Source organism: Pongo pygmaeus, chromosome 5 (genome assembly GCF_028885625.2).
Source record: "Pongo pygmaeus isolate AG05252 chromosome 5, NHGRI_mPonPyg2-v2.0_pri, whole genome shotgun sequence".
Lineage (NCBI taxonomy): Eukaryota > Metazoa > Chordata > Mammalia > Primates > Hominidae > Pongo > Pongo pygmaeus.
In genome coordinates this window covers 53,249,188-53,271,346 of record NC_072378.2, presented here as the reverse complement: position 1 = coordinate 53,271,346, position 22,159 = coordinate 53,249,188, and the positions used below count along the sequence as shown (strand labels likewise).

General features: G+C 41.3%; 1 protein-coding gene across 1 annotated transcript; it reads left to right on the top strand.

The window, feature by feature from the left end:
* Positions 1–8,709: 8,709 nt before the first annotated feature.
* LOC129038562 (glutathione S-transferase A1-like) lies at positions 8,710–21,424 on the top strand. Its single transcript, XM_054491727.2, has 5 exons — positions 8,710–8,837; positions 16,486–16,490; positions 17,422–17,563; positions 20,281–20,412; positions 21,281–21,424. The coding sequence occupies exons 1-5, from the start codon at positions 8,721–8,723 to the stop codon at positions 21,422–21,424; spliced, it is 540 nt and encodes a 179-aa protein (XP_054347702.2). The 5' UTR covers positions 8,710–8,720.
* Positions 21,425–22,159: the final 735 nt, after the last annotated feature.

Below are 22,159 nucleotides of genomic sequence, written 5' to 3'. Positions count from 1 at the left end.
GTTCTCCAGGTCCCCACTAGATTAGCTAGATGCAGAGTGTTGATTGGTGTATTTACAAACCCTGAGCTAGACACAGGGTGCTGATTGGTGTGTTTACAAACCTTGAGCTGGATACAGAGTGCTGATTGGTGTATTTACGATCCCTTAGCTAGACATAAAGATTCTCCAAGTCCCCACCAGACTCAGGAACCCAGCTGGCTTCACCCAGTGGATCGGGCACTGGGGCTGCAGGTGGAGCTGCCTGCCAGTCCCGTGTGTGCGCCTGCATTCCTCAGCCCTTGGGCGGTTGGTGGGACTCCGCGCCCTGGAGCAGGGGGCAACGCTCGTCGGGGAGGCTCGGGCCATGCAGGAGCCCAGGGTCCGGGGGTTAGGGGGAGAGGCTCAGGCATGGTGGCTGCAGGTCCCGAGCCCTGCCCCACGGGAGGCAGCTAAGGCCCGGTGAGAAGTCGAGCACAGCAGCTGCTGACCCAGGTGCTAAGCCCCTCACTGCCCAGGGCCAGCAGGGCCGGCCAGCTGCTTGGAGTGCTGGCCCGCCGAGCCCACGCCCACCTGGAACTCGCGCTGGCCTGAAAGCCTGGCCTGCAGCCCAGGTTCTCGCCCGTGCCTCTCCCTCCACACCTCTCTGCAAGCTAAGGGAGCCGGCTTCCGCCTTGGCCAGCCCAAAAAGGGGCTCCCACAGTGCAGCCGCGGGCTGAAGGGCTCCTCAAGCATGGCCAGAGTGGGCGCCAAGGCCGAGGAGGCGCCCAGGGCTGCGAGGGGCTGCCAGCACACTGTCACCACTCAATGTCATTTTAGGTCATCAGAATATGATCATTGCCAGAGGAAAGGTACGTGTTTATGCTAAAGTGACAGTTTCTAGACAAGTAATCAACACACAATTATTGTGAACTTACATTTGGCAAGATCACAGACTTGGGAATTCCCAGTGACTGGTAAAAGGGACATACAACTGGGCAGTTCCGTGTCTGCAGTTGCTTCTCCAAACCTCCATCTCCTGCTGAGCAGAGAGCCATCGACACCTGCCAAGCACAATTCTAATTTACAACTTGATGGTAGATATCACGCATTAATGCTTCCTTCAGGAAGTGCTTTGTGATTCGTTGTCAAGTGTTGATGCCATTGGCTTTTCAATATTTCTTTAAGGTTGTTATGCTCCAAAAGGCAGGCAGAATGTTTTGAGAGCAATTTTCTAGAACTTACAGGTGAATCTAAGTCTTTAGAACTTTTAGTTCTATAAAGCAAGATGACCTAGATTAATGATTAACAAAATTAAAAACAATAATGCCCTTCTCTCTTGTGAATTTTCAGATTCCTGAGTCAACAAATATCTGTTAATCTTGTCCTTTGCCCAATTAAACACTTGCATGATAACCTTGCTCTTTCCAGATTCCTCTTTCCTTAGTCCTTCTGGGTCTACTCAGTGAGCCACACCCATATCTTTATTAATTCTGTAAAATTGTAGAAAATTGAGTCTGATAATCAGGATTGGCTGATCCATTATCTTGAATCTATTATTTAACTTTTGTATTTAATTTTTTCTTTATCATTTGATTTTCTCAAGGAAGTTCAAAAGATGAAATTATAGAAATCTCTGTGACTGCTAAAATGTCTAGCATTGCTGTGTGACCTATCCAAGTATCAGTGATATTGTGATACTACCATGTGCAATACACTGTGCTAAAACATACTGTGAGACTTCTCTGCTCTTTGGGAACCTCACAATTTAGTAGGGACACAATGTGTGTATAAGTAACTGTAATACTTTATAGCTGTGAAAATTCAAAATTAAGGTTGATTTATAATAGGAAAAAATTAGTTTCTGAATGTCAGGAAAACTAGAATCTGAATCAGTCTTTCCCACTAATTAGCTAAACGACAAGTCACATTGTCTATCTAGGGTTCAACCAACTCACAGCAAACCTTGAAAATGGCTAAGGAAAAGTCTCTCATCTTACCCTTGGCACCCCTTGGGATGGGTAATTCTTTGGGTGCAGGGGCTGTCCTGTTCAGGATAGGATGTTCCAAGGCATCACCGGCCTCCACCTACCTATGTTGAAGCACTACCCACCACCTTCTGCCTTGATGTGACAACCAAGAATGTCTCCAGATATTCTGAATGTCTTCTGGGGTATGGGAGCAAAATGTTTTCTGGTTTGGAATCTGCAGACTACATGACTTCTCAAGTATTAAAATTCAGAAGCTGATAGAATAACTAAATAATTACTGCAGCATATAACTAGCTTTGTTTTTCTTTGTTTTAGAGACAGGGTCTTGCTCCATGGCCCAGGCTGGAGGGCAGTGGCACAATCATGGCTCACTGCAATCACCACCTCCTGGGCTCAATCAGTCCTCCCAGCTCAGTCTACTGAGTAGCTGGGACCACAGGTGCACGCTATTGCACCTGACTAATTTGGTTTTTTTTGTAGAGACGTGGTCTGCTAGGTTGCTCATGCTGCACTCAAGCTCCTGGCTCAAGTGATCCTCCCACCGCTGTCTCCCAAAGTGCTGGGATTACAGGTGTGAGTGACCATACCCAGCCTTTATAACTAGTTTTTAAAATGCACCTAAAGGAACCCAGCTAATATGTATGGTGCCATTAGAATATAAGTCAACAATGTCCCAGAATAAATGTTTAATAGTGGGGAAAAATGTGAAGGAAAGATTAGGAGCTTCAGTGATGTCCTCCTTTTGGATCCAGATGTGAGACCTGTCCAGGCTATGAAATAATTCACAGGAAAAAAATATGACACCTGATATAGTTTAGCTCTGTGTCCCCACCCAAATCTCATGCTGAATTGTTATCCCCAGTGTTGGAGGTGGGGCCTGGTGGGAGGTGATTGGACCATGGGGTGTTTTCTAATGGTTTTGCATCATCACCCTAGTGCTGTCTTCTGATAGAGTTTTCATGAGATATGGTTGTTTGAGAGTGTATAGCACCTTCCTGTTCACTCTCTCTTTCTCCTGCCAGCCGTGTAAATATGTGCTTGCTTCCCATTTGCCTTCCATCATGATTGTAAGCTTCCTAAGGCCTCCACAGAAGCAGAAGCCTATACAGCCTGCAGAACTGTGAGCTGATTAAACCTCTTTTCTTTATCAATTACCCAGTTTCAGGTATGTCTTTATAGCAGTATGAGAATGGACTAATACAAGAAACTGGTACCAGAAAAGTGGGACATTCCTATGAAGATACCTGAAAATGTGGAAGCAGCTTTAAAATTGGGTAAGTAGCAGAGGCTGGAACAGTTTGGAGGGCTCAGAAGAAGGCAGGAAAATGAGGGTAAGCTTGGAACTTCCTAGAAACTAGTTGAAAGGTTGTGATCAAAATGCTGATAGTGATTTGGACAGTGAAGTCCAGGCTGAGGTCTCAGATGGAGATGAGAAAGTTTTTGGGAATGGGAGTGAAAGTCACTCTTGCTATGCCTTAGCAAAAAGACTGGTGGCATTGTGCCTCTGCTCTAGAGATCTGAGACTTTTTACTTGAGAGATGATTTAGGGTATCTGGTAGAAGAAATTTCTAAGCTGCAAAGCATTCAAGATTTAGCCTGGCTGTTTCTAACAGCACATGTTCATATGTGTTCACAAAGACATGATCTGAAATCTGTCATTGAATCCAAATGAATCAATGTGAAATTGAAACTTAATATTTAAAAGGGAAGAAGAGGATAAAAGTTTGGAAAATTTGCAGTCTGATCATGTGGTAGAAAAGGAAACCCCACTTTCAGGGGATGAAATCAAGCCAGCAGCAGAAATTTGAAAAGTCTCGGTTATTAACATACTGCTCCTTTTGCAAAAGTTTGGAAATTTGCAAAAGTAGCCAAATGTTAACAGCAAAGGCAATGGGGAAAATGTCTCCAGGGCATGCCCATGGCTTCGTGACAGCCCCTTGCATCATAGGTCTAGAGGCCTGGGAGAGAATAATGATTTTGTGGGCCAGACCCTTTAGCCTCACCCTTTCTCAATCCTATGAGGAAATAAGCACACAAGAAATCCAAACACTGCCATTCCAGGTTGTTTTCTTTGTACAAATGAATACCCTGTTTCACTGTCACCCAGACATCAGCTCTGCAGCTCAGGGATGTGTTCAGAGCCCAGGTAGGAAGAGTTCAGCAGGAGGGAGGGAGGGGCAAGGCTGAGAGGAACCCAGGCTCCCTGGCCTCCATCCAGCTTGACTGAAGGCAGGGGCAGGGCTGACTGCAGACCTTACTCAGGATTCTGGGGTCTCAGTGCCCTAAGGCTGATGATCACAACCCAGTCCTCAGCCTCACAAGCACATCCCACTTGCCAATCCAACCCCACCTCAGTTACCCTCCTGCCAGGACCAGCTACCATTCCTTAGGTTTGTCCTGAATTGGACGCTTTATTAATTGCTGGCACACACCCCCCATGATCTCTAGATCCTGCTCCTGTGCAATCATAGATCCACAACAAACTCTGTTCCATGGAGCAAGCTAGAAACCCCCAAATTCTTGAGCTTTCACCATAAAGAACTCCATTAAACTATAAGTAACCACAGCAAACACAACTACCATTTATTACTTGATGTATGTGTGTCAGGCCCTGTATCATGCATTTTGAAAACATTGCAATATTCTGTTTAAGAAAATGTTCTATCCCCATTTTGCAGATGAGGAAACTAAGGCTTGAAGATGTTAAGTGATGATTCCCAGATCACACAGCTATTTTGAGGCAGAGTTAAGATTGGTACCAGATCATATCAACAGTGAAATACAGAAAATCTTGATAAGTGTCTACTTTGACTTTTATTTTTATAGATTCTGCCTATTAAGTCAACTGCATTGTTATGCAATAACTGGTTTTCATATTTGTATTAAATACTTGCATCCACTCAGAGCTTCTGATCAGATTGAGACAGCCTTATTGCTGGCTGCCATTCCAACCAAAGTAACTACACTCAGGACAAGGTGTGATTTATTTCAAAGTTTAAATCACTGGATATAGATCAGCAATGGAATATATTATCATCTATATTAGATTGATTTAATTTTTTAATGATGATATGAAATAGCAGCCATCTCTCAGAATCCTAATAGTGTCTATTTAATGAGCACTTATACACTTGCTACTTTTCTGAGTGCTTTGCATAACTTTGTAATTTAATCTTCATACAACCTGTAACATAGGTACCATAGGTATACCCACTTCATAGGTTAGGATACTAAGACACAGAGGGAGTCTACAATGTGTCCAAAGTCAAGAAGCCAGGACATGACAGGATATTAAACCCACACAGCCATGTCACATGCCAGAGATTTTCATTAAAAATAATGTTACTGTGGGGACTTTCATTCCTTCCTAAAATTAAGAATTCTGTTCTATTGTGTCCCATGTACTCCAGGAGGGGAAATTATAATTGCAAGAGTTATAACTGTGCAACAGCTATGACCTATTTCACCCTTAGCAGGGCTCCTACAAACTGAGCTGATGTAAATTATAGCAGAGGGCCCTTGGTGGCAGAATCTTTGGTGGCCATTGGCCGATGGCATGCCCATGCTGGGGACCCAAAGGTTGTGGTCTGATCTCACTCAAAGACATATGCTTTCCTAAGATATGACAACATCATAATTAGAAGAACTGCCTGATCCCTTAACTCCAGTGACATCCCCTGTCAAATCATGACCTAATCATGGACATGGGAGCGATCAAGGTGGAAGTAAAGTGAACTAGAATATTGAGCGACTATGTGCTGTGATCCATGCCCTTTTCTTAATGATCTAGTGTAAATTTCAAAATGGCCACCACCAGCCTCCTCTGTGTGCTCTGCCAAGCCCCGAAGTGTTATATTTTCCAAATTATGTACCAGACAGAAGCCATTCAAGGTTAAAGGTCTACAATGCTATGGAATGAATTAACAAGAGCCCATTTACTGTTTCTGCTTCCAGTTTGAAGAGAAATTTCTGGAATCTGCAAAAGATTTGGAAAAGTTAAGAAATGGTAAGATCAATCCTCTAAGTGCCTCTAAGGAAGGTATCTAGTAGAAGGTACACAGGGAGGTTTGAACAGCCAGGCAATGCTTTGTGTATGTAAGGTTGTAGTTGGTGATGGTGGAGAGGGAGAAAATCAATAAAATGGAAAGGGTGGGCTCTTAGACCAGGTCTGGCAACTCTTTCCAGGCTAAAAAGGGCCAGACTTCTCTTTGTATTTGCTGGAGAACCATCTGTAGCACCCTGCAGATGCCCTTTTCTTGCTTTCCTGCTTTTGGCACCATGAGTGAGCTGTGGTCATCAGCTCAGGATCCCATATAGCCCACCCCATTCAAGGACATGCAAGGACAGATTTTAGACAAAAGGAGTTGAAATAGGTCCATTTTGAATTTGTTTCTCTTATAAGTTTGACAAGGTGATATTTTTTCAATGTTGTACACTTAGATAACGAGACAGTGTTGAATTGGTTGGATGTGCAGGTCAGAGGGTGAAGAGGGACATGATTCAGGGTAGCAGCCATGGGGTAAGAGACACAGAGCCTGCCCTGCACACACTGTCTAATGGAGGTATTGAAGAGCACACAAAGAGCCTACATGGAAACTTCTCTCAGAACTGTATTTAATGTCTTCAACAGCATGAGACTTACTTTGAGAAATTCCCATGTTAAATGGTATCTGGCTGGTGGCCTGTTGCAGTCTCTCACAACTTCTTCCTAAGATATCATGAAGATAAATCAACACAGACAATACAAGTGACCTATTTTGTAGCTGGATGGGGGGATAAAAACATAAATGAAATAACAGGATCAATGTGTACCCAAATACTTGTATTTATGCTTTTGATAAAATGTATTTTCAGCATTATTACACATCCAATTATGCCTTATTTTTATATGAACAATAAAGGTACCATGTTATACTGTTATGTCCTAAAATTCAAATCACTATTTGAGAAACCCTCTAGTTGGTGCTTTCATTATGTAATGATACATTTAGACAAAACCCCAAACTAAGCCATTTGAAACAAGATTCCCTCCATTGCAATTTGTAGCGATGATATTTTCGTGTGTGTCATGAGAAGGCTAAATATCAGTGTTAATTTCTTGTTTGAATCCATGAAATCATGCCTGTAAAGCCCCAAAGGTTTGTAACAAACTCCCTAAAAAATTTAGAGAAAGTCACTCTGTTACCATTTTATTTATTTTAGTTTTATTTGAGGAATTAAGACCAGAAGTTTTGCTCATGTCTTTTTCACTTGGAAATCTGACTTAGTACCTGGTTAATTTGTCTCTCCCCCATCATTTTAAGGTGTTCGCTTCTGTTAATCACAGATGATCCATCCTTGTGTTGTGCTGCTTGACTAAAAGCACAGTTTTGTTTTTTTTTAATGATAGGATACAGGGTGGCTTTTCAGTCTAGTGAACAGGAGGAGGGAGAGATTGTGGGTGGGTGTGGGTGTGTCTGCACGTCCCAAATATAGCAGATGCCCATTTTTTTATGGTACAAGGTTAGGGCTTAATAAATGTATACTAGAGCTTGAAGTATAAGTCTAAGTCTGAACATTTTAAACAAGTTGGACTTTGTAGCTTTTTCAAGTTCCATCAAGTAGATACTAGCCTTAGGCTGGTAGGTGATTAACAACATTATTTGAAGTACAGTGTTACTACCATCAGCACTCATGTCTGTACTTGAATGTATAGTTAGCATTTAAATTATGTTCACTTTTGCAGCATTCAGGTCTAACCACCTGGTTTCAAATGCAAGAGCTTATATGGATCATTGTTTTGAAAGCATGAATGATATGTCAATATTTTATGTCTTGATAAGGAGAGTTTTGTGACCTATACAATTCTGCTGTTGATGAAAGTTTACAGATGGATCAGAGTATGCTGGAACTCACTATGCATAAATGTTTCAGTCGGTGAATATCACTGAAAGTCATGTACTACTCACTTGGTATGTGACTTTGGTTTGTTTTATAATGTTTGGTTTGTTTATAATATTTGATTTGTTTATAATATTTCTTGCCATAGTAAGTGATAAATTTGTCCTTAATCATGCCTATTTGATGGCACTAGGAAAGAAAGGGGTAGAGAATAATTCTTGCAAAGTATATGCAACAGTGCAACAAACTATGCCATTTACCTCTTACTTAAAGGCAGAATCACAAAACGTTTGAAATGGCTTTTCTGTACTACTCTGGTGGGAGCTAATTTAGCACAAGAAGCCTTATAAAAAAGTATATTTTGTAATAACCCCATAGATACTGTACCTAACAAAACATGATTTGTATTAGCTCTATAAAATATTTGTGGTTTAGGGTTTTTTTTTTTTTTACATATATCTTTTTATAACTTTCCAGGAACTCAGCACATTATCTGATAATTGTACATTTTTTTGTCAGTGCTTTAGTTCAGGATGGGCAATAAATTATTTCTAAAGGAGGTCTAAAATTGGAGAGAATGGTTTGATTTTATAAAATGAGTTGCTAGTTCATTACAGCTTTTTACTTTTCTACATATTTTGCAAAACATTTGCCTCTTGTTGTTAATATTTGCTTTGTAAAAATTACTGACATTTAATAAACATTTGTAAATGAAAAAAAAGCACTTCCAGAAGCTAAAAACAAATTCCTATTTCATTTGAACAGTTTCCAGGTAATTTTTTTTCATTTTATACATTTAGTCATTTCCACAAACACTTTTTCATCCTGAAAGGGTGGGATTCATAGAAATTTCACTCTGCCTTTTTTTTTCTATTTTCTAAAGATGAGAGTTTTATGTTCCAGCAAATGCCAATGGTTGAGATTGACAGGATGAAGCTGGTGCTGACCAGAGCCATTCTCAACTACATTGCCAGCAAATACAACCTCTGTGGGAAAGACATAAAGGAGAGAGCCCCATATAGTATATTTTCTGTTCTTCAATCAACACAGAACACAGAGTGATTTAGGTCCTTCTGTGAATGGGCAGGACTGCGGAAGGAGCATCATAACTAGCAGCAGGCTGGGCCTTGGGCCTATATGCTGGTGTCCAGTATTGCAGAGTCCCATGGAGATGAGAAAAGAGTAAATATGGGGAGGGTTCAGGCGAATGTGATTCTAGAAGACAATGCAGCCTATGGATCTAGCACCCTGACAGAGGTTTCCAAACGCTGATGAACCATGAACTCAGGAGGATGGGGAATCATGATTCCAGGTGCTCAGGACTTCAGAGGCCGGACTCCAGCCAACAGCTTAGGACAAGGCATAGAATGCTTGAGAGTCTGTAGATGAAGGCCTGGGGAGAGAATGCTGCAAAGGAGCTGAATCTCAGGTTCCAGTAATTCCAAGAATGATGACCAGGAACCTAAGTTTCCAGCCAATTATATGAACTGGTCAACTTGACTAAGGTTTGAGAAGCTGATGCCCAAGATACTAGGCTTACCTAAAGTGAAACATTTGATACAGACCTAAGCAGCCAGACTGATTTTGCATCAGCAAAGCTGGGAGGAGGGGTCTTCTCCCTTGTTGGCAGTTCCTTGAAAAGTCCAACATAGAGTTACAAATGACCTAGCAATTCCACTACCAGGTCTACATCCAGGAGAAAGGAAAACACATCCTTACTAATCCATGCACAGAAACGTTCATAGGAGAATTATTCATGATATGCAAAAGGTGGAAACAACCCAAATGTCCACCCATGGATGAATGGAGGAACAAGATGTGCTATAGGAGACAATGGAATATTCTTGGGCTATGAAAAGGGATGAAGGGGTGGAGCCAAGATGGCTGAATAGGAACAGCTCCAGTCTACAGCTCCCAGCATGAGCAGTGCAGAAGACAGGTGATTTCTGCATTTCCAAATGAGGTACCAGGTTCATCTCACTGGGGAGTGCCAGACAGTGGGTGCAGGACAGTGGGTGCAGTGCACCATGCATAAGCCAAAGCAGGGAGAGGCATCACCTCACCCGGGAAGTGCAAGGGGTCAGGGAATTCCCTTTCCTAGTCAAAGAAAGCAGTGACAGACAGCACCTGGAAAATCGGGTCACTCCCACCCTAATACTGAACTTTTCCAATGGGCTTAACAAACAGCACACTAGGAGATTTTATCCTGCACCTGGCTCAGAGGGTCCTACACCCACAGAACCTCACTCATTGCTAGCACAGCAGTCTGAGATCAAACTGCAAGGTGGCAGCAAGGCTGGGGGAGGGGCGCCCACCATTGCCCAGGATTGAGTAGGTAAACAAAGCAACCCAAGCTAGAACTGGGTGGCGCCCACCACAGCTCAAGGAGGCCTGCCTGCCTCCATAGGCTCCACCTCTGGGGGCAGGGCACAGACAAACAAAAGGAAGAGTAACCTTTGCAGACTTAAATGTCCCTGTCTGACAGCTTTGAAGAGAGTAGTGGTTCTCCCAGCATGCAGCTTGAGATCTGAAAACAGTCAGACTGCCTTCTCAAGTGGGTCCCTGACCCCCGAGTAGCCTAACTGGGAGGCACCCCCCAGTAGGGGTGGTCTGACACCTCACAGATCCAGGTACTCTTCTGAGACAAAACTTCCAGAGGAATGATCAGGCAGCAGCATTTGCGGTTCACCAATAACTGCTGTTCAGCAGCCACCGCTGCTGATACTCAGGCAAACAGGGTCTGGAGTGGACCTCCAGCAAACTCCAACAGACTTGCATCTGAGGGTCCTGATTGTTAGAAGGAAAACTAACAAACAGAAAGGACATCCATACCAAAAACCCATCTGTATGTCACAATCATCAAAGACCAAAGGTAGATAAAACCAAAAAGTTGGGGAAAAAACAGTACAGAAAAACCAGAAACTCTAAAAATCAGAGCTCCTCTCCACCTCCAAAGGAATGCACCTCCTCACCAGCAACAGAACAAAGCTGGATGGAGAATAACTTTGATGAGTTGAGAGAAAAAGGCTTCAGAAGATCAAATTACTCTGAGCTAAAGGAGGAAATTTGAACCAATGGCAAAGAAGTTAAAAACCTTGAAAAAAATTAGATGAATGGCTAACTAAAATAACCAATGCAGAGAAGTTCTTAAAGTACCTGATGGAGCTGAAAACCATGGCACGAGAACTATGTGACTAAACCACAAGCCTCAGTAGCCAATGCAATCAACTGGAAGAAAGGGTATCAGCGATGGAAGATGAAATGAACGAAATGAAGTGAGAAGAGAAGTTTAGAGAAAAAGGAATAAAAAGAAATGTACAAAGCCTCCAAGAAATATGGGACTATGTGAAAAGACCAAATCTACATCTGATTGGTGTACCTGAAAGTCACGGGGAGAATGGAACCAAGTTGGAAAACACTCTGCAGGATATTATCCAGGAGAACTTCCCCAATCTAGCAAGGCAGGCCAACATTCAAATTTAGGAAATGCAGAGAACAACACAAAGATACTCCTCAAGAAGAGCACCTCCAAGACACATAATTGTCAGATTCACCAAAGTTGAAACGAAGGAAAAAATGTTAAGGGCAGCCAGAGAGAAAGGTCAGGTTACCCACAAAGGGAAGCCCATCAGACTAACTGCTGATGTCTCGGCAGAAACTCTACAGCCAGAAAAGAGTGGGGGCCAATATTCAACATTCTTAAAGAAAATGATTTTCAACCCAGAATTTCATATCCAGCCAAACTAAGCTTCATAAGTGAAGGAGAAATAAAATCCTTCACAGACAAGCAAGTGCTGAGAGGTTTTGTCACCACCAGGCCTGCCCTACAAGAGCTCCTGAAGGAAGCACTAAACATGGAAAGGAACAACCAGTACCAGCCACTGCAGAAACATGCCAAATCGTGAAGACCATCAAGGCTAGGAAGAAACTGCATCAACTAACGAGCAAAATAACCAGCTAACATCATAAAGACAGGATCAAATTCACACATAACAATATTAACCATAAACGTAAATGGGCTAAATGCTCCAATTAAAAGACACAGACTGGCAAATTGGATAAAGAGTCAAGATCCATCAGTGTGCTGTATTCAGGAAACCCATCTCAGGTGCAGAGACACATATAGGCTCAAAATAAAGGGATGGAGGAAGATCCACCAAGCAAATGGAAAACAAAAAAAAGGCAGGGGTTGCAATCCTAGTCTCTGATAAAACAGACTTTAAACCAACAAAGATCAAAAGAGACAAAGAAGGGCATTACATAATGGTAAAGGGATCAATTCAACAAGAAGAACTAACTATCCTAAATATATATGCACCCAATACAGGAGCACCCAGATTCATAAAGCAATTCTTTAGTGACCTACAAAGAGACTTAGACTCCCATACAATAATAATGGGAGTCTTTATCACCCCACTGTCAACATTAGACAGATCATTGAGACAGGAAGTTAACAAGGATATCCAGGAATTGAACTCAGCTCTGCACCAAGTGGACCTAATAGGCATCTACAGAACTCTCCACCCCAAATCAACAGAATATACATTGTTTTCAGCACCACACCACACCTATTCCAAAATTGACTACATAGTTGGAAGTAAAGTATTCCTCAGCAAATGTAAAAGAACAGAAATTATAACAAACTGTCTCTCAGACCACAGTGCAATCAAACTAGAACTCAGGATTAAGAAACTCACTCAAAACCACTCAACTACATGGAAACTGAACAACCTGCTCCTCAAAGACTACTGGGTACATAAAAAAATGAAGGCAGAAATAAAGATGTTCTTTGAAACCAATGAGAACAAAGACACAACATAGCAGAATCTCTGGGACACATTCAAAGAAGTGTGTACAGGGAAATTTATAGCACTAAATGCCTACAAGAGAAAGCAGGAAAGATCTAAAATTGACACCCTATTATCACAATTAAAAGAACTAGAGAAGCAAGAGCAAACACATTCCAAAGCTAGCAGAAGGCAAGAAATAACTAAGATCAGAGCAGAACTGAAGGAAATAGAGACACAAAAAACCCTTCAAAAAATCAATGAATCCAGGAGCTGGTTTTTTGAAAGGATCAACAAAATTGATAGACTGCTAGCAGGACTAATAAAGAAGAAAAGAGAGAAGAATCAAATAGATGCAATAAAAAATGATAAAGGGGATATCACCACCGATCCCACAGAAATACAACCTACCATCAGAGAATACTATAAACACCTCTATGCAAATAAACTAGAAAATCTAGAAGAAATGGATATATTCTTTGACACATACACTCTCCCAAGACTAAACCAGGAAGAAGTTGAATCTCTGAATAGGCCAATAACAGGCTCTGAAATTGAGGCAATAATTAATAGGTTACCAACAAAAAAAAGTCCAGGACCAGATGGATTCACAGCCGAATTCTACCAGAGGTACAAGGAGGAACTGGTACCATTCCTTCTGAAACTATTCCAATCAATAGAAAAAGAGGGAATCCTCCCTAACTCATTTTATGAGGCCAGCATCATCCTGATACCAAAGCCTGGCAGAGACACAACAAAAAAAGAGAATTTTAGACTAATATCCTTGATGAATATTGATGCAAAAATCCTCAGTAAAATACTGGCAAACCAAATCCAGCAGCACATCAAAAAGCTTATCCACCATGATCAAGTGGGCTTCATCCCTGGGATGCAAGGCTGGTTCAACATACAGAAATCAATCAATGTAATCCAGCATAAAAACAGAACCAAAGACAAAAACCACATGATTATCTCAATAGATGCAGAAAAGGCCTTTGACAAAATTCAACAACACTTCATGCTAAAAACTCTCAATAAATTAGGTATTGATGGGATGTATCTCAAAATAATAAGAGCTATCTATGACAAAACCCACAGCCAATATCGTATTGAATGGACAAAAACTGGACGCATTCCCTTTGAAAACTGGCACAAGACAGGGATGCCCTCTCTTATCACTCCTATTCAACATAGTGTTGGAAGTTCTGGCCAGGGCAATCAGGCAGGAGAAGGAAATAAAGGGCATTCAGTTAGGAAAAGATGAAGTCAAATTGTCCCTGTTTGCAGATGACATGATTGTATATCTAGAAAACCCCATTGTCTCAGCCCAAAATCTCCTTAAGCTGATAAGCAACTTCAGCAAAGTCTCAGGATACAAAATCAATGTGCCAAAATCACAAGCATTCTTATACACCAATAACAGACAGAGAGCCAAACCATGAGTGAACTCCCATTCACAATTGCTTCAAAGAGAATAAAATACCTAGGAATCTAACTTACAAGAGAGGTGAAGGACATCTACAAAGAGAACTACAAACCACTGCTCAATAAAGTAAAAGAGGATACAAACAAATGGAAGAACATTCCATGCTCATGTGTAGGAAAAATCTATATCGTGAAAATGGCCATACTGCCCAAGGTAATTTATAGATTCAATGCCATCCCCATCAAGCTACCAATGACTTTCTTCACAGAATTGGAAAAAACTACTTTAAAGTTCCTATGGCACCAAAAAAGAGCCTGCATTGCCAAGTCAAATCTAAGCCAAGTGAACAAAGCTGGAGGCATCACGCCACCTGTCTTCAAACTATACTACAAGGCTACAGTAACCAAAACAGCATGGTACTGGTACCAAAACAGAGATATAGACGAATGGAATAGAACAGAGCCCTCAGAAATAATGCTGCATATCTACAACTATCTGATCTTTGACAAACCTGACAAAAACAAGCAATGGGGAAAGATTCCCTATTTAATAAATGGTGCTGGGGAAACTGGCTAGCCATATGTAGAAAGCTGAATCTGGATCCTTTCCTTACACCTTATACAAAAATTAATTCAAGATGGATTAAAGGCTTACATGTTAGACCTAAAACCATAAAAACTCTAGAAGAAAACCTAGGCAATACCATTCAGGACATAGGCATGGGCAAGGACTTCATGTCTAAAACACCAAAAGCAATGGCAACAAAAGCCAAAATTGACAAAAGAGATCTAATTAAACTAAAGAGCTTCTGCACAGCAAAACAAACTACCACCAGAGTGAGCAGGCAACCTACAGAATGGGAGAAAATTTTTGCAACCTACTCATCTGACAAAGGGGTAATATCCAGAATCTACAATGAACTCCAACAAATTTACAAGAAAAAAACAAACAACCCCATCAAAAAGTGGATGAGGGATATGAACAGACACTTCTCAAAAGAAGACATTTATGCAGCCAAAAAAAAAAAACACATGAAAAAATGCTCATCATCACTGACCGTCAGAGAAATGCAAATCAAAACCACAATGAGATACCATCACACACCAGTTAGAATGGTGATCATTAAAAAGTCAGGAAACAACAGGTGCTGGAGAGGATGTGGAGAAATAGGAACACTTTTACACTGCTGGTGGGACTGTAAACTAGTTCAACCATTGTGGAAGTCAGTGTGGTGATTCCTCAGGGATCTAGAACTAGAAATATCATTTGACCCAGCCATCCCATTACTGGGTATATACCCAAAGGATTATAAATCATGCTACTATAAAGACACATGCACACGTATGTTTATTGCAGCACTATTCACAATAGCAAAGACTTGGAACCAACCCAAATGTCCAACAATGATAAGCTGGATTAAGAACATGTGGCACATATACACCATGGAATACTATGCAGCCACAAAAAATGATGAGTTCATTTCCTTTGTAGGGACATAGATGAAGCTGGAAACTATCATTCTCAGCAAACCATCACAAGGACAAAAAACCAAACACCGCATGTTCTCACTCAGAGGTGGGAATTGAACAATGAGAACACATGGATACAGGAAGGGGAGCATCACACACTGGGGCCTGTTATGGGGTGGGGGGATGGTAGAGGGATAGCATTAGGAGATATACCTAATGCTAAATGATGAGGTAATGGGTGCAGCACATCAACATGGCACATGTATACATATGTAACAAACATGCACGTTGTGCACATGTACCCTAAAACTTAAAGTATTATAATAATAATAAATTTTTTTAAAAAAGGGGATGAAGTACTGATGCATGCTCCAACATGGATGAGCCTTGAAAACATGTGCTGTAAAAGAAACCAGACACCAAAGGCCACATGCGACATGAATTCTTTTGTATGAACCATCCAGACCATTTGAGTCCAGAAAGAAAATCAGTTGTTGACAGGGTATGGAGAAAGGGGGCAATGGGGAATGGCTGCCAAAGTATGTGCTACTGCTTTCCCAGGTGATAAAAATGTTCTGGAATTAGACAGTGATAGTATTTGCAGAATTCTGTAAATGTACTACAAATTACTGAATAATATTCTATAAAGGGGTGGCAATTATGGTATGTGAATACTTGTCAATACAGCTGTTATTTTAAAAGTATTCACCAGGTACAGTGGCTCACGCTTGTAATCCCAGCACATTGGGAGGCCGAAGCAGGCAGATCACCTGAGGTCAGGAGTTCAAGACCTGCCTGGCCAACATGGCGAAACCCCATCTCTACTCAAAATACAAAAATTAGCCAGGCGTAGTGGCAGGTGTCTGTAATCCCAGCTACTCGGGAGGCTGAGGTAGGAGAATCGCTTGAATCTGGGAGGTGGAGGTTGCAGTGAGAGGAGATCGCGCCACTGCACTCTGGCCTGGTGACAGAAAGAGGCTCTGTCTCAAAACAAACAAGCAAACAAAAGTTTTGTAGGAAATACAGTTTGAAATGAGAAGAAAGAAGATGTCCTATGGTATGCACTGGCTTTAACTATATGAATAATTTTACCATGTTTAACAATTTTACCATGTAAACAATTTTCCCATGTTACTATGGGAATATTAGGTGAGGTCTTGATACACAATCATGACTAGAATTGGCCAATATCATGTAGAGAATGTAATGGAACAATGTTTTATGGAAAACAATTGAGAGAACTCCCTCTTTTTTTTTGAAAATTACTAGCTTGCTTGAAACAATATATTTTTTAGGGATATCTTTTAAAGACATACCTTATTTCCTAGTTTTTCATTTATTTATTTTAATTTTTTCTTTTTTAAGAACTTCTAATATTGGGCATAAAAGTGAGCCTGGGATGTGTAGTATGATGAGAGAGGAAAACGGACACATTCGAGATGACTGTGCTGGGGAGGCTGCCTTGGGATTATGTAAATGGCAGATCTTTAGCCATACGAATCACACTAAGCTTATGTATAGAACAAACCACAGCAGAGTGAGCAAACCCTATTTGTAGCATCAGTGGTTACTTGCAGTGATTCCACTAATTTCTGTCATGACTGGGACGCTGGACAGGTCACCAATGTTTCTTGTACCTGTATTTGGTCATGTGTATAACAAACATTTTAGATATAAATCTACCACAGTAGAGTGTTCTGAGAAATAAATGTAAATATATTTATAAAAATCATAGCCTAATTTATAAAAATATATTTTATAAAAATATAAATATATATATAAAAATCATATAAAAGGCACCCAATGGAGCTGAATTACTTTCCTATCACCTAATGCTCCATTGTCTCAAGTGTTTAAACCATAAAAATCTAAGGCAGAAGGCACTTAGCAGTTTGGTTATTTTTGTCTTACAGGGTCGATTTGTATATAGAACGTATGGCAGGTTTGAGTGAAAAGCTTCTTCATTACTCATTGCATCCACCTGAGGAAAAAGATGCAAAGCTTGCCCTGATCAAAGAGGGAACAACAAGCCATTATTTTCCTGTCTTTGAAACTGTACCTGGGAGCTTCTGGATAGCTGAACACACGGAGCTTCTTGGAGGGTGGCCTGTCCAGGGAAGGCATGGAAGCTCCATGCCCCTTCCCCAGATCTCGTGCTAGGCATTTCTTCAGCTTTTTAGTGGCTATATGATTTAAGCCTCAAAACTACAATAGAGAATTATTCAGTCAGTTATATGGATTATCACCTAACAAGGATAAATTAAATCTAAAGTCATAGTCAATACTCTGTCCCAAGTGGAAACTGTGATGTTTCTGTCTGGATCACTGCCAAGTTTGCAGAACAACAAGAACCAAAAAACAACAGAGAAGAACTTCATTCGGTTTTAGAGGTGACCCACAGCAAAGTTTGACAAATGGAAAGAGGTCCAGTGAGAACCTCAAACTTAATGTACTGTGAGGCTATCTTGAAAAACAGGCTTCTGGGCTTCTGCTCTTATGCTGCTTCTTTTATGACAACACCTTTAGATCACATGACAAAAAACAGTAACAAAAAAGACTACAAAAGAAATGAAAAGAAAGTCCTGATTCTACAAAGGATGCTAAGCAGATGAGAACCAATACCAAAACCAAGGACCAACCTGAGAATAAAGTAAAAGAGCTCAATGCAAAGAGAAAAGAGTTCCACCCAGGTGTGGGCTTGCCACAAGGCACAAGGAGCCTTTGTGGATACTGCACCTGTTTGATGGCTGGGGTCCGTGGAAATGGGCAACATAGACCATGTCTTGTTGGAACCTCCAAAAAAACTGTGGAAGTGAAGACAATCCAAATGAGAATAAGCAAAAGGTGTTTATACAGAGCTTGCTATAGAAAGGAAGTCAGCCACCATCACTTGCATTTGTCAGAGATTCAGAGGTAGGCAGGAAAGTCTGAGAGATTCATGGTAGAAAAAGTTATGTCCTGATTGCAGGTTGCTGGCCTAGGGATGCTGTAAGCTGGCTAACTAGAAGCGTGGATTTCTATGGGATTAGTCAGAGATCCGTATTTTGCTTTCTGTGGTTGGTCATAAATTGAAAATAGAGGCAAAAATTAGGGAAGCTGGCAGTTATTGACCAAATGCTGGTGTATTTGACTGACTGTTGTAAAGGTCATGATAGAAGCTGTTTAGTCAATAAAGGCACTAACAGTTTAAAGGGTTTCTTAGCAGTTTGGCTGCAATAACAAAATACCATAGACTGGGTAGCTTAAAGAACAGATATTTCTATCTCACAGCTCTGCAGGCTGGGAAGTACAAGATCAATGTGCCAGCAGATTTCACATCTGGGGAGCACCTGTTCCTTGGTGCATAGACAGCCAATCTCTGGCTGTGTCCTCACATGGCAAACATGCCAAGGGAGTTCTCTAAGATCCCTTTTATAAGGGGACTAATGTCATTCATGAGAGCTCCACCCTCATGACTTGATCAACTCCTGAAACCCCCACCTACTAATGGCTTGAAAGAATATATTTTTAGGGATCTCTTCTACAGATTTGGGGGTCAGGATCTCAACATTTGAATTTTTGGGAAACATAAACATTCAGTCCATAACACAAGGCAACAGAAAAATAAAATAGTGCCTGTGTATTTTGGGGGCATTGACCTTCACTTCCAAAAAGCTTTCCTTGATGTTAATGGAGCACCTGACTCTCAAGGCATGGTATAAAAATAGACTATGAATAAGAATTCTACCAGTTCTACCAAATACCCCTTGATATGTGCATTTGAACAATGTATATTACAATATAACATTGAAGTTGTTTTGTTTGTGTACCAAGTAATTATCCATACATTTGTATGTATACATAGTGTGAAAATGTATTTGCCAAAATATTATCTTAAATCAATGTTGCCATGTGTTTTCTCTTTTTATTAGTTATGATGTCAATGGGCTGAGATATTTTAATAAATATTATGTACCACTCAAAAATTTTATTATTACAAATGTATAGATCTAGTGTAGTCCAAAGAAATGTTTTATGAACATATATACACCAAGGATCTAAAGAGCAAAGTTAACCTTTTATCTTTGCTTTATCACAAGTCAGTCACTCCACCCCTGTTTGCCTCACTCAAACATATTATTATTACTATTATTGATTATTTTTGCATTTCAAAGTAAGTTGCAGACATCTTTGCAGTTCACCCCGGGACACAGTGGCAAGCAGATTATAACACAGTCAAAGCAGTAAGAACCACCATTGCAAGAAAGAGGATGAATTAAAGTTCACCCAGACTTATTTCAGATCCCAGAGCAGGAAATGAGGAGAGCAGATGAGGAGAAATGAGGATTCTGAAATAGTCTACTCCTGGGAGAAGAGTGCTGTTATGAAGGTGGAGTCACTGCCCAAGAGAGACTGGAGAGAGAGGGTGTGTAGAGCCACTGAACATCAGGGCTGCACACTGTAGGGCCTGGGGCAGACAGAACATGCTGCAGCAGGGGATAAGCCCCTGGCCCATGTGGAAGATGCAAGCTGGGTGGGTGCTGTGGATGCCACAGTGATGTGGAATGAGAAGAGAAAATGGGACCCTGGGCTCCAAACAAGGAGTGAGCAGAGCCACAGTTTTTACTCTCTCATTGAATCAGGTAACATGGAGAAAGGTCTGGATCTTTGCACCTGCCCAGTAAGGAAGCAGAGGTGGGAGAGGGAGAGTCAGGCTGGACAAACTCAGGGAGAAGCAGAGGCCCCAGCCTCACTGCACATGTGTTCCTGATCCGATTCCTCCGATTCTCCAGGTGTTGAAGAGCCATGAACAAGACTACCTCTTTGGCAATAAGCTGAGCCAGGCTGACATTCACCTGGTCGAACTTCTCTACCACATGGAAGAGCTTGACTCCAGCCTCATCTCCAACTTCCCTCTGCTGAAGGTGACCCATTTCCCAGTCCTCAAGAGGCAGCTCCTCATCGCCCATCTTGGGACCTAGTATCTGGGCCCTTGAACTGGCCACATTCTGACCTCAGCCTTCTCCAGGTCTTCAGGACCCCCCAAGTCTCCAAAATGAGCTTCCAAGTCCTGATCCCGAGGCATGGAAATGCCTTCTTGTTATGCCAAGGAAATTTGATGTGCATGCTACCCCAAGAATATTTCACTTTTTATAACGCCAAGGACCCAGGGCCCAGCATCTCTCCTCATCCTTCTATTTCACTGTGGTTTCTGTTCCTGGGTTCTCTGTGATGCCCTTTATCTCAATATGCCCTTATCTTCCCACACCAAGTGTGTCTGAGCAGGGCCCTTTCCATCTGGTTCCTTCCTTATGCTCTGGCTCCTGCTGTCAGATAATTGAGTTCCTTGTGCACAGCTCTCCCAACACGCTGCCCCTCAAAGCTATATTTCTCTATGGGAAAAAGTGGCCCCTTGGTTTGTCTTTAACACTTTCTATTTTCATTTCTAACTCAATTTTCTCATATCTTCACTTCTTCTGCTTAGAGACTGATCTGTGCTGATATCTCACAGGCACATTGTTCTTTCTCATCTTCTACAAGAGCCATGAATCTACAAGATTCATGTGTAAGAAAGAGGGTAGGAAGACTGAACTGAATAAAGTCTTAAAGACATTGTTTGGGAAAAGGCTAGTGAGCTGCATGTTCTTCCTCTTATCTTCATTTCTCAATTAGTGTCTCTTTCTGCCTCCCTACTGGTGCTGATAGAGGGAACTCAGTTGGTCTTTGTGTAGGAGGGGCGCAGATTCCCTGGGTTGTGTTAATGGCGGTGTCAGCCCTTGGCTTCACTCTGAGGCTGTGCTTTGTGCATTGTGGGCCCTGAAACTCAGAATCAGCAAACTCCCCACAGTGAGGAAGTTTTTGCAGCCTGGCAGCCTGAGGAAGCTTCCCACAGATGCAAAAGGTTTAGAAGAAGCAACGAAGATTTTCAAGGTTTAATAAAGCAGGCATGGATGCCAAGAACATGCAATACCAATATTCTAAAGTTTTGCAACAATAAATTGCTTTATCTAAATGTTGGTTGTGGCTATTGTGAAGTTAATAAACTTTTTAAAAATTATATGCTAATTACATAGTAAAACGCCTATGACCAGATTTAGTTAAAATTGATTTCTTTTCATTAGTATCTGATATGAAATCAGATTTCCAAACTCCCCATAAATTTTCTTGGAATTAAAAATTTACTAAAAAAGTAAAATGTAGACTGTGTGGTTTGTTTGACTTTTTCAAGAATTGTCCTGCAGCATTTGTCACATGGCCTATCAAAAAGTCAGGTATAGAAATTTACTTCTGATATTTTGCACAAGAAAAGGGTTATCATTCTGGGGAATGGCAAAATGAAATTTTCTTTTTCTTCCTTGACATCCATTTTATTTCTGATGAAAACACTTTTTCTTATGCATTTTCAAACAACCATTCTGCCTGCTATGGATCCTTCAGTTTTCTAGGAGGTGAGGAAATATTGAAGAGCAAACAAACCCACCCTCTGCTCTCAGGCCATCTTGTTGTCCCTTACGGTGCATGTGCTCCTGGCTCATTCTCACTCTCCTCCTTAAGGCTCTGTGTGATCCCAGGCATGAGCCTTCCCTCAGTTCCTTCAGTGCCACTCAGGCCTGGCTTCTAAGATACAGATGGTATATGTGAATTACATATAAGTAACTATATGTAAAATTA